This window comes from Poecilia reticulata, chromosome 11 (genome assembly GCF_904066995.2).
Source record: "Poecilia reticulata chromosome 11, P_reticulata-male-v2, whole genome shotgun sequence".
Lineage (NCBI taxonomy): Eukaryota > Metazoa > Chordata > Actinopteri > Cyprinodontiformes > Poeciliidae > Poecilia > Poecilia reticulata.
The window spans coordinates 3,518,035-3,530,695 of NC_088840.1; the positions used below are offsets into that span (position 1 = coordinate 3,518,035).

At 38.6% G+C, this 12,661-nt stretch overlaps 1 protein-coding gene across 3 annotated transcripts; it reads right to left on the reverse strand.

Annotated features, from left to right (window-relative positions):
* Window positions 1-235: 235 nt before the first annotated feature.
* On the reverse strand, window positions 236-12,148 carry oprd1a (opioid receptor, delta 1a). Of its 3 annotated transcripts, XM_017307667.2 has the most exons (4): window positions 11,550-11,638; window positions 10,497-10,647; window positions 4,611-4,966; window positions 236-3,517 (listed from the first exon to the last, which is right to left on the reverse strand). In XM_017307667.2, the coding sequence occupies exons 3-4, from the start codon at window positions 4,954-4,956 to the stop codon at window positions 2,988-2,990; spliced, it is 876 nt and encodes a 291-aa protein (XP_017163156.1). In that variant the 5' UTR covers window positions 4,957-4,966; window positions 10,497-10,647; window positions 11,550-11,638; the 3' UTR covers window positions 236-2,987. The 3 variants fall into 3 exon arrangements, with proteins under 3 accessions (XP_017163156.1, XP_008419550.1, XP_081468872.1); XM_008421328.3 differs by lacking the exon at window positions 10,497-10,647 and having other exon boundaries at window positions 11,550-12,148; XM_081612746.1 differs by lacking the exons at window positions 10,497-10,647; window positions 11,550-11,638 and adding an exon at window positions 5,436-8,561.
* Between the last annotated feature and the right edge of the window lie 513 nt (window positions 12,149-12,661).

Here is a 12,661-nt window from a genome sequence, read left to right on the forward strand (position 1 = left end):
ACATCAGAACTTTATTCTATGAATACAGAGTGAGGAATGAGGTAAGTGAGTCCATACACCAACTTAGGTGGCAAGATAAGAAACAGTGGTGTGTCAGCTTTCAGTAGGCGGGTCAATCACAAAGATCGATAATATCAATATCAAGTCGTGTCTGTATTGGATTGATACGAGCGTCTTAGTTTCAGATTCCCTCTTGAATTTTTTTATTTATTTTGTGTTGTGGTTTCTTTATCTCAAAAAAGATTTGATTTGCTTTCTAATTATCTTTTTTTTTTTGCATTTTAAAGAATGTTTCAAGAAATATTATTGAAACATTCTTTCAAGAAAGAATGAAAACATTCTTTCTTGAAAACATGTTTTGCTCAAACATGTTTTCTCCTATGTTTGAGCAAAACATAGGAGAAACGTCTGGTACCTAAGTTGTGAAAAGTTTGATGCATTATCAAAAGTAAATCAAAAAATATTGATATCAGGATTGGTATTGGCCCTGTATTTACCTGGTACTGGATTGATTCTACAATATTTAGTTTTCAGATATACCTGTTCTTTCTGTGGTGCAGGGTTATGTGGTTTAACAGAAGGAGCAGTTACTGGCTAAAAGAACAGTGTGAGTTTAATTACCTCTGGCCAACTGGATGGAGAGAATGGCAACAAGAGTCAGAGATGAAGGAAAGGTTTCTATTAGCTGCGGTTCCATTACAAATGTGAGAAAAACTTTTTCAATTTTCCGCTAATGTCAAAAAAATACAATTCCACAATTGCATTGTTTCCATTAATTAAGAATCCATGAATATCCCATGTAAATAAGTCATTAATAAAACATGTCTTCTTCATGATTTGTGCCAGTGGCAACATCAAGTTGTTGATCATGTGACTCGTGTTTCCATTGCACTTTTGATAAAGCCAGAAAAATCACCTCACCCTAACACCAACTTTTTTATGGAAAAACAACGGGGTTTTTCCAAATTGGTACGTTCCCATTAAGCAAATTCATTTTCAAAATGTCAAATTGCGCAATTATATGGTTAATAGAAACGCAGCTACTGCTGAGATTTATGTATTAGAAAGACAGCTTAGGTTGGAAAGCCAGGGAGGCTAAGATGGTTAGGAGAGGACGGATACGGACATATGATTTAGAATTTGGAGCTAAGCTACAGGCGGAGAAGAGGAAGGTCACAGAGAAAACAAGGCTCATGAATGTAGTGAATAACAACATTGAGGACAGAGTGAAATGAATGCAAATGATTCAGTCTAGTGATCCCTTCAGGAAGCATCCAAAAGAAGAAGAAACTGCATCATGTTTGGCACTGTTAGCCTAAAAAAATATCTGCTGGAAACTGAATATCTGTATCCATGATGTAGAGAACATTACATTCTATCCTGAAGATATTTGAATTTGTAAAGGTTATGTGCTCTGAGAGACATTCACTCACCCAACAAAGGCAGCAATGGTCATAGAATGAACAGCTATACACACTACATCACACAATACAGTAACACAAGGAAACAAATCACATGCTGTACATTTACATCTCATGTTGTTTACAGAGCATGTATTATTTATTGTCTCCATCTTGGAGCCAGTGAGAAAGTCCAACACAGTTTCTTAGGCCGTTTTTACACATGAAGTCTTTTCACTTGGATTCTCGTATTTTTCTGCGTGAAATAAACGAACAGCAGCAAAACCTAAATATTCAAAGCAGAACCGATCACAAAGCACCTCAGCATTTCTCTTAAAGTAACTTAAGATTAAATTGTTTTAATGCAAAAGTTTACATCATTTACAATGTGGTAATGGTTCCACCTTTTCTTAAGTTAATTACAGACCCTGCAATTAACTCCATTAAAAATAATTTTATTGAATCCCACACTAGTTTTAATGCAACACAAAGTGAAAATGGTGAAAAGTGAAAGTAGTGTTAATAGTTTTGAAAAGCTACATACTAGTTCAGATGTGCTTAATGTCTCTCAAACACCTCTCTCTGTTGTCATAATTTCAACTCTGAACTTGCAGGAAAACCCACGTTTGAGTTGGATTTGATTTCTTTTACAAACGGTCGTGTAAAGCATGTCCGCTCAGCTGAAGTCATCATCCGTCACCTCTGTCTCTGTTTCCAGGACTGCTGGCTCCGGTCTGATTCCTGTTGGTTGAGGAAGATTAATTTCCCAGAGTAAGTCATTGCTTCAGAGAGCACCGCAAACTTTTCACAAGTGTTCAACAGAGCGAGACAGATGCCAGAGTTTCTTTTTCTAATTATTGTCATGGAGTAAAATTGAACAGAATGTCACTGGCAGCCTCTGAAGTATTAGTCTTCAGGCATTAAGCCGTCGTCGTGGTTGAGGCAGCCAGAGGTGGTCTCCAGTGGACAGCTGAGTACCAACAAATGTTGATCCCAAAGTAGGCCTACAGACACCCAGACACAGACGTTTTGTGATATGTATCCTTCCATCTAATTTGAAATTGATTGTACTTCTAAATATTAACAAGAAACACTTTAAAATACTCTAATCACTCATTCTAGTGCAGCACAGTTCGTTGTGGCCTCCTTTTGATCAAATCTGTTCAAGGGGAGGACTCTTCCACCGAGCCGTCGTTGGTTTGGTGTGTCATATATTTCTCACTTTGTGAGAACACTGAAGCTGTTTTTTCCTGATGTGGGTGTTTCACCTGCCAACGCAATCACTGAAATCCTTCAAAGTGTACCAGCTGCTGCTGTTTTCTTCAACTCTTCTACCATCTCACTCTGAGCTGAAAACTAAGAGCATTCTGTTTCATGATCTTGACGTAGGATGATGGGCTTTGGACAATCTGTCAAAGTCAGACACTGTTTTTGACAGTGCGCTCAGAGATTCCAGCTTATTTTACCCCAGTACTTTACCTTCACTGGGCATCAAAACTCTGTGGTGGAGATCAGGGTGTCCTGTGACCGTGGATCTTGATGGATTGTGCTCATGTTGGAGTTAAGCGGGACCCTCTCCTTGGCTAGTCATGCAGGCTTCCTTCCTGCCTCGGTCGGAGCACAGACAGACACCGGCTCCCGGGTGGTGTTGCGGGCGCTGGTCACACTGTTCTGCTCCATGCGGGTCCGACAGGGCAGGCAGAAATCCCTGAAGCATCGCTTGAAATTTTCATCCAAAAAGGCATAGAGGACAGGATTGAGACTGCTGTTGGTGTAGCCCAAGGCGATGGACAAGTGCCAGCTGGCTATGACAAAAGGATTCCTGGTGTCGATCTCCACCATCGTCCTCACGATGATAAAGATCTGGATGGGGGTCCAGCAGATGATGAAGGCCGCCACCACAACCAGGACCATGCGGGTGATTCGCCGCATGTTGCGGTCTTTCTCCTTGGAGCCCGAGAGCAGACGGACGCTCCTCAGACGCAGAATCATCAGGCCATAGCAAACAGTGATGACCATCACAGGGACCACAAAGGCGAAGATGAAAACACAGATCTTAGTCACGGTGTCCCAGTACCAGTCAGGGTCAGGAAATTTCAACATGCATGTAATGTTACCTGAAAGAAAACAGGGGGAAAAAAACAATTTGATGGACTTAAAGTTCAGCTAAAGGATTACAAGCGTTATCATCTCCAGTAGGCTCCAAAAGTGCAAAACTAACACTAGGGGTGTCTCGATACGACTTTTTCACTAACAATACAATGCTGAGATTTGAGTATCGGCCGATACCGATATTGACCTGATACCGTATCAGCATGAATCATACATACTGTTATTTCTTATTTTATAGTGTGGAATGTTAGAAAAGGCTTGGTCATGTGATATTGCTCTTAATAACTGTTAACAGCAATAGGTATGAGAACGACTGAGCCGTTTATTATTAACCACTGGGTCTGCCATTCAAACACTGTCATATATGTCATATAAGGAATGCTGTTCTTCAGCATTCCTAAATGCTTATATCACATATTTTAAATGCAAGATATAATTTGATTGTGGTTAATTTTTTGGCTGATCCCAGACTGATATTAGTATTGGACCGGCGCACCACTGAGTAATACTGCTGCAGGTTATTTTCATAATGCCAACTGAGAACAATAGTTGTCTCAAATCATTTCATATGACAGTTGTTTCCAATTTTATGTTATCATCCTCAGTCCAATTTGATCCACTGCAGTCAGAATCAGCTACAGCAGTTCGTTTCACACTGCACTGTGTCAAACAAACTAAACCCTTAAAAAAATGTTACTCCTGTGGTGGCACTGCACCAAGAACTACTGAAAATGTCTGAAGAAGAAGATATGAGCACGACTTCCTTCTTCATGAAACATAAACAAGAAAGGAGTGGGGTCAGATTTTGATCTTTTGCCTTTTTAGTTTGCATCAGAGGTTGATTGTGGAGTCACACCTCCCCCAACGTTTGTTTGCCTAGAACCTGACATTCTAGGCAAATAAACTGAAGTTTGACTGAACAGAGTTGGTGTGAATGCAGCCCTAAATATATTTATTAGTACCACTATTCACATCAGCTTAAGTACCTCCAGTGCAAATAATACCAGAAAATAAATTACCCTTAAAAATAATAATAACTAAGTCTTCAAGAAACCTAAAATGTCATAAACCTCATAGTGAATGAGATTGTTTCCTTACCAGCCTCTGTCACTCTGGTCACAGCCATAACCATAATCGGCACCCCAATCGCGGACGACAGGACCCATATCAAGACGTTGATCATCTTGGCCTTGACCGGTGTCCGAAAGCCCAACGCCTTGACGGGATGGCACACAGCGATGTAGCGGTCCACACTCATCATAGTGAGGGTGAAGATACTGGTGAACATGTTGTAGTAGTCAATGGCAATGATGAGCTTGCACAGAGCCTGTCCAAAGGGCCAGGTGTTCATGAGGTACTTTGCGCTCTGGAAAGGCAGCGTGCTGGTGGCCAGGGCATCGGCCAGGGCCAGGTTAAAGATGTAGATGTTTGTGGCTGTCTTCATCTTGGTGTATCTGGTTGGAACAAAAATCCATATAAGACAAGTAGAAGAGTTAAAAATCAAGCAGCAACATTTGGAATAGTTGGTAATGGAGTGTAGGATAAACATTGAGGGACAGTTTGGGAGGATCAATCACTGCATCTTTTGATGTGTTTAAAATTCTAAATATATTTATCCTCTGTGCTCACCTTTTTTATTTGTCAAAAAATTTACAAGTAATCAGAAATGGAGAGCTTTTTTAGGTGCAAAATATTTTGATTTTGAGCTTTAAAAAACAGGTTTAGACAAACACACTGCCATCTGAACGAAGAGACAGTAGGAATAGTCAAATCAAATTTAGGAAAGGTCACACCGATTCTCTGGGTTTTCTCAAGTTTTCACACTGAAATTTCAGTAACGTGGAATGACACTTTATGAATTATGCAATAATATCAACTTACTAGAAATAATACAAATTCAGCACTGTTTATTCAGAAGCTTACCTGTTTAAAAGTATTCATTTAGCACCTGAAGTTAAGCTTGTTCCGCCTGAGAAAAGGATTAAATGTGTCAAGACCTTTTTATTACTGAGCTGTGATTTAAGAACAAGCATCTTGTGCAAATTTGATATTTTTGAAAATGTATTTGCTTAATAGAAACTTTGAAAATTTTTTTTGAAAAAACTCTCAATTGTCAATCAAATGTTTTGCTGCTAGGATGAGGTGGTTTTTCTGCTGAATTGAATTTTGTTTATTTCACAAAACTGCAAAGGAAGGACTTGTTTCACATCACACGAGTCACATGATCACTGCCACTGCTGCAAAGAAGACAACAGGAAGTAGCCAGAGGGTGATAATTTAATGACTTCATTGTGTGAACAAACTTATTCACATGAGCTACTGTTTGGTTTTCAGAACTCAGTCGTCCCTGTTGACCTTCCTCTGGTCTCTGGACACAGTGAATCAGTTTGTCACACTCATCTACTGTTGAGGGTTTTTTTTCCAACAGGTTGATCTATTCTTGTGGGCTTCACTGCAGACTTATCCCTCCTTGATCTGATTCAACACCTCTAAATTTCCAGAGTCTTTTCAAGATTTCCTTGAAAAGGACCTTTTGCCTTGTCCTCATAAAAGTACCTCTGCTGTTCTTAGGTCATCTCCTTTCCTTACTGTGGATGCCCACTGAATTGACTTCAAATGGAGGCCACTTAATTCTAAACTTCATGAGCAATCAACTTCATTTTCTTCTTACAAGTGTGGTATCAGGAATGTGGAGGACAGAACATCTCCAAGGAGTTTTGTGCTGCAGACTTAACCTGCATTTAGAGCAGACCATCCCCAGAGATGTCAGTGTGAGCCTTTCCACAAGCAATCAGACCAAGGGCTCTCAACAGCGCCACCGCCCAAAGCCCAATCCACACTGACGTGAGGATCCATGCAGATCTGCTATAAATAGTGCTTGTACGCATTTTAGTGTTTTGAAACGGGCATCTGAGCGAAGGCCAGAATCCAAAATTCATGAAGCTTCGCTTATTTACATGCAGTCTGGGGAAAACAACTTACAAATGGATGTTTTTTTTGTTTTTTTTTTATAAAAAAAAGCTTCTGATTTAAATCAGCTCAGATTAAAATGTCCCTCACATCTAATGGTTTATTCTTCTGAATCTTTTCCATTCTGTGTGTTTTTCTGAGCGAACCACTCCAGACATCTGCAGCCGTTGTGTTTACCTGTAGAAATGTTCATATTTCTTATCTCAGTAGCTTCGAGTTGGATTTTAGTGGAGCCATACATTGTCAGAGGTGATTTAACAGACTGCTTGTTGCACAAATATCAGATCTCTTATCTGCAGTGGTTACATAACCTCGCTGATGCGTTAGGCAAATAAGACATTTGTCTATAATGAATATTAAATGCTTAATGGGATAGTTTAGAAATTTTGCACCAAGGTTCAGTTAGACGCTTTTAAGCAGAAAATATATTCCCAGCTGGTTGATAATTGGTGTTTTAACACTAATACATATTAGAAGGACAAAGTTACTGAAGCACCAATTAATCTGGGAGTAAAGTCACACCTGACTGCATGAGAAAAGCAGTGGCATTTAGTAATTATTTAACTAACCAGCTAATTGCTATTCATTCAAACTCTTACAACGCATGTTCACAAATACAGCATTATGCACCAGACCAAGGTAAAAACTCTCAAAGGTGCTAACAAATAGTTCCTGCAATTCTCACCAGGTTGTATAAAAATGGCAGCCATATTGGATCCGGGGTTTGTTTTTGTTTGTTAAAAACAAAAACGTGGGAACATAAAAAAAAATCTTACCTACAAATAAAAATAAAAGTAAAAATGATGTGGAAAAATAACATCTGCCTGCTCAGAAGCCAACAGCAGCCATTGTATTTTTGGCTCCCATTTTTACTTTGACAACCTCATTTTACTTAATTAGTTCATCTGTCTATGCCTATTTAATGTTGGGTTCTGTTTCACAGGATAAACTTGACAACTTCCACCTTTGCTCAGCAGAAAAAAATCTACCTCTTGTGCAAAGCTAGTCCATGAAACGTTTCTTGGGGAAGAAAGAGTTGCTGTGCTTTGCAATGACAGGAACTCTGAGCACTTTGTGACTTTGTCCTCTTCTAGTGTCTCGCTTTAAACTGTCATTATGAACAAAATAATAATCCAATATCTCAAACCAGCAGCCAATCAGTTAACTGAACATCTCTGCATTCTTTTCATGCTTTTGTTTGTTTTGCTCATTACTTCTTCTATTTTTTTCCACTCTGTTTTGATTTTCTGTAAGGCTCTTTGTGTTGCTTTCATTGTGTAAAGTCGAACTAAAGGCTAATGGATTAATTCACTAATAAGTCCTCTCATGTGATTTTCATGTGAAATTCATTGGATTTGTTTTTTCCTGTAAAGTAATTCTGTGATCTGCAGCGGCTCTTAGAGAAGAGAGCTTTCACTGCACGGACAGAACGGCTGGACGACTGGGATCCTGTCGGGTAGAAAGACCCGGTGGAGAGGAAAACCACTTCAATGTGACTGGAATGATGTTTTTCCTTTCTTTCTTTATACTGAAGAAAATTCAGGCACAATGTTTCATTTGAACTATTTCTGCCTTTACTTTATAACAAACCTTCACCCTTCTCTTCTGTATCAGCTAATTATTAAATATTCCTTGTGACTCATATTTCTTCAGGCATCATTAATATACATTTTTATGACAGTACCTTTGCACTGTGTAGCAGACTGATTGATGATAATTATAACGTGGCAGCATGCATTGCACCAGTCGTCATAAATTTACATAAAATGTCTTTTTTTGTCCAGTAAAGGAGTCAAACTGGAAACAGTTTTGATTTTAACAGTTTTGAGAATTTAATCAGTATTCCAGAACAGTTGTCAAATAAATATTGTGTAGACTGACCAGTTATTACAGATTTAAATATTAGAAAGGTTTAGGTTTTTTCTTGGTTTAATTTTTCCTAATAGAACTTTTTTTTGCTAAAGGGCTTCAAAAAATGAATAAAAAAAAACTAAATTTGTGCAATTGTGGTTTCTCATCAAGTCTTTCTGACTCAAAAATTAAGTTTCTTTTATTTCTACTTTGAACAGCCCATCAAAAAAAGGATTATTTTCAAGGTTTTTCATTTGTTTTCTTTCTTTCTTTCCTTCTTTCTTTTTTTTTTTTTGGGGGGGGGGGGGGGGGGGGCGAGGGACGGCTTTGAATTGGAAAAAAATAATTTTCTCATTTTTATTGGAATGTTTTTATAATCTAGAAAACCTAATAAAAAAGCACAATTGCTCCAATGTAGTAAATATTAATTTGTTTATTTAATGTCCCTTTAGAAAAATAACAAGAAAATAAAAAAAACTATTTTATTCTATAATTATAGTTTCATCTCTTTCCTATAATAATTATCTAAGTCATGTTTGCCAAGTAATTTTGGCAAAAAAACAAAACAACAATCACCAACTCTATGGCCCAAAAAAATACATTTTATAAAACATGACAGGCCATTATTTTTGGAAGGTGATCATTTTCTTTTCTTGAAGATAATTTCCAGGGCCACAAGAGAAAAAAAAATTGGTTAGACTTAGAAAATGGTTCTGCATAAAAAATCTCCTTCACATTTTAGGGCTTTTGTATTCAGGAACTCATTTTATTTTGACTAGAATGATCAAAATCAAACAGTAGTAATTACTGTTCTTGACCTGTTTACGCTGCCTGACAAATTAGATCTCAGAAGGAATTAATTCATAACTTATAGGCAAGGAGATAAATAGGTATGAAAACTATCTAAAGAGTTTAAGAACAAATGTCTGAGATCATGGTCAGGATCCATCAGTCCTGACCAGGATCAGGTTGTTTTCTATAAAACTCCATTAGCATGTTTTGACCTCTAACCTACATCATTTATTACCATCATGTCCTTCCATTGGTCCTCCTGTTGTGGGTTTTTTTTCACACACAATTTTCACTCAGACCTCATAAAAATGGAAAATCATTTTATACATTTGAATTTTCAGAAATGCTCTCCCGCTTTCTGTTTTTTTTTTTTCCTTCCACATTTCCTCTTCTGATCTTGGCTTTTGTTTCTTTTCCAGTAAAATGCCACCAGCAGCTGATGTGACAGTTTGTTTCTGCTGCCAGGTCCTGCTGCTTCGCCTCCTGTTTGCCCGTCCGCTGAGACCGCGGTGTTAGAAAATAAATCTGCCCGCTCTTCTGATGCGCTGGCAGGATCAGCTAATCAGAGCAGACTGACCAACAGGAGTTAATGGAGCCTGTTTGTAAACAGCATCTTCAGACAGTCACGTTTTATGATCTTTTCATAAGGGAGTGTATTGCAGTGTATTATCAATGTTTCAATAAATTCCAATTAATGACCTTAAGTAAACAAAACTGTGTCGGTATTATTGGAAACTTTTTGTTTACAATTTCAACTGTTTAATGAGAGCATAAATAAATATTGGTACATTCAAAGATATGATTAAGTGCAGTTACTTTGTTCGGTTTATTAACATAAATCCCACTATTTTCAGTATGTGACATCCTGAAGAAAATTTTGTTGTAATGTTTTTACAGTTTTTCAGCTAAATCTTTTTTTATTTTTATCATTATGATACAGCAAATATCACGATACATCTCTATGTGCTCATGGCCCACCCTGGGTGGGGGTAAGAATATGTGAATGTATAAGAAATCACTTGTTCATGATGAGGAGAGTTCATCCAGGAACAACAGAATCCAGTACATGCACACAAATACACATCATGACGTAATAAGGCACGATTAAATTCATGAACATTTATTTTCACTTCCTGCACCAACCCAATCCAACCAATCAGGCAGCTGATGTCAGAGTGGCAGGTTCTGCTGAGCAACTTCTAATACTGATGCATTTTTCTCACATTGAAGAGGTTTTATTTTTAGCTTTTTTTTTTCATTGTAAGATAATTTTTTTTTACTTTCATCTTGACATTAGGTAAATAAATCAATTATTTAGTTGTCCAGAACTTTCTGTCTCCCTGGGTTGTGACTGTAATGGGACTCACACACCTTCTGTGAGCCACTGATCAGTAGGACTCGTGTTCATCCTGCCTACAGACGCAGTGAGCAGAGGAAGGTCGTAGCACGCCGTTAAGGAAATGCAGCAAAGAGATGATTGTTGGGGGTCACCACGTCTCCATAACAACCAGCAGACCGCCAACTGGGCGGGGGGAAAACGATACAAAAGAAATCTATAATTTTTGTTCCACCTTATGCAAAAATGTAATCATGAGGAAATTATGAAACTCTACTGAGAGTTTGACCAGTGCTGTCCACTGTGGTCAGATGAGATGTAGAGATTTTCAGTCACAAACACTCTGGCAGCATTCATCATAAATCAGAGGACCATATCTTGTAAATCTCCTCATGCTGTTACGTTTGTTTCTGCAAATTAATGACTGGATCTGCTGAGTTTCCTTAGATGGAAACGCTTTAATCAACTTTGAATAATTCAATCAGTTGGAATGTAGTCTGATTTAATTAAAATTATTATTTTCATTAAGTGCCTTGAGATAACATTTGGAGCTATTTATGTAAACTGAACTGAATTGAACATTACGCTGTGGGTCAAAGTCCTCTCCAAAGAGTCCTGAGGATGCATTTACCTTATACCAGAATATTTGAAATAAAACTATGGTGAACTCTTCCAGTTACATGAAAATGAACCATAATTGGGTATTTTAACAAGCTGATTTAATACATATGGCTACTTTAACACAGAGAAGGTTCATCAGACTCAAAATGAACGTTCTTTTACCATCATTAAAGACCTTTTTCCTGCAGAAAAGATTAGAGGGGAGACTGGAGAGATCTATCTGAGGGTTCCAGCCACAGCAGAGCAGTTTAATGAGACACTAGGGATTTTCAACGACTACTGGAATTTTGTCTCTAATTAATAAATTGGAAAAGCTGGATCTTTTCTGACTTAAAATAAAAAGTCCGCCATTTTTAAGTGAGTAGTTTTCATCTCACTTAAAGTCACTTCTTAGTTTATAAAATCCAAATTAAACCTATTTTATTGTAATATGCACACACACACGCACACACACCACTCATACTTACCTGACCACTCCGTACATGACGAGGACGTTGCCCAGCAGTCCCACGACGCAAATGACCGAGTAGAGCGCCGTGATGGACACGGCGATGACCATCCCCCCGGCGCCCCTCACCGGGCTCCCGGGGTCGGTGGCGTTCAGCTCGGCCAGCTCCTCCGGGAAGGTGACGTTAAAGGGGATGACCGAGTACAGGTCGGACAGGGAGAGCTGCGCTGCGGCTCCGGGGACCGTGGAGGGCTCCATGTCCGCCTCACCGAGTCAAACTAACTGTCGGGATCTAACGCCACAAATGAGTGAATCAAAGAAGCAGAAAAGAAGCAGAAATTAAAAGAGAGTTTCCCCCTCTCCCCTCTCCTCTCCCTCTAAAATCCAGGAGGAACAGAAAGATGTGTCCTCGAGGCAGCGGTGTGTTAGTGCGCGCGCTGCGCTCCTCCTTTATGGTCCGCCCTTCAGCGCGTGCAGTCAGCAGCTACCGGTGAAGTTTGGGACAAAGATGAGGAGATATGGATTCTATTTGTTCTACAGACATTGTTCCCCACTACATCATCCATCCATCCATCCATCCATCCATCCATCCATCCATCCATGGATGAAACCTAAAAGTGCGTGGATATGTAGGTTTCATATGTTTCATATAAACCTACATAGGAAACCTACATAGCTATGAGAAATATTACATGTTTATTATCATAAACATGTAATATTTGTTTTAAATATACTGCTCAAAAAAATAAAGGGAACACTTAAACAACACAATGTGACTCCAAGTAAATCAAACTTCTGTGAAATCAAACTGTCCACTTAGGAAGCAACACTGATTGACCCGATGAGGGTCTCCGTTGTCAATCAGTGTTGCTTCCTAAGTGGACAGTTTGATTTCACAGAAGTTTGATTTACTTGGAGTCACATTGTGTTGTTTAAGTGTTCCCTTTATTTCTTTGAGCAGTGTATATGGTTTATTTATGTATTAATAATTTATTTATTTATTTTATTTTAAACTCTTAAATAAACTCATCGCTCAGTTGGAGCGTGTCCAGTCCAGGCGTCTGCAACCTGCAAGGGGCTCTTTGGACCTTCAGCAGTGGCTCTGTCTAAAAATGATTTCAAAATAATTAA

Coding starts and splice junctions, on each gene's coding strand:
- oprd1a (XM_008421328.3), bottom strand. CDS start 11,788: ATGGAGCCCTCCACGGTCCCCGGAGCCGCAGCGCAGCTCTCCCTGTCC. Junction 4,967..11,549: donor GTCATGTACGGAGTGGTCAG/GTAAGTATGAGT, acceptor TGTTCCAACCAG/ATACACCAAGATGAAGACAG. Junction 3,518..4,610: donor GACCAGAGTGACAGAGGCTG/GTAAGGAAACAA, acceptor GTTTTCTTTCAG/GTAACATTACATGCATGTTG.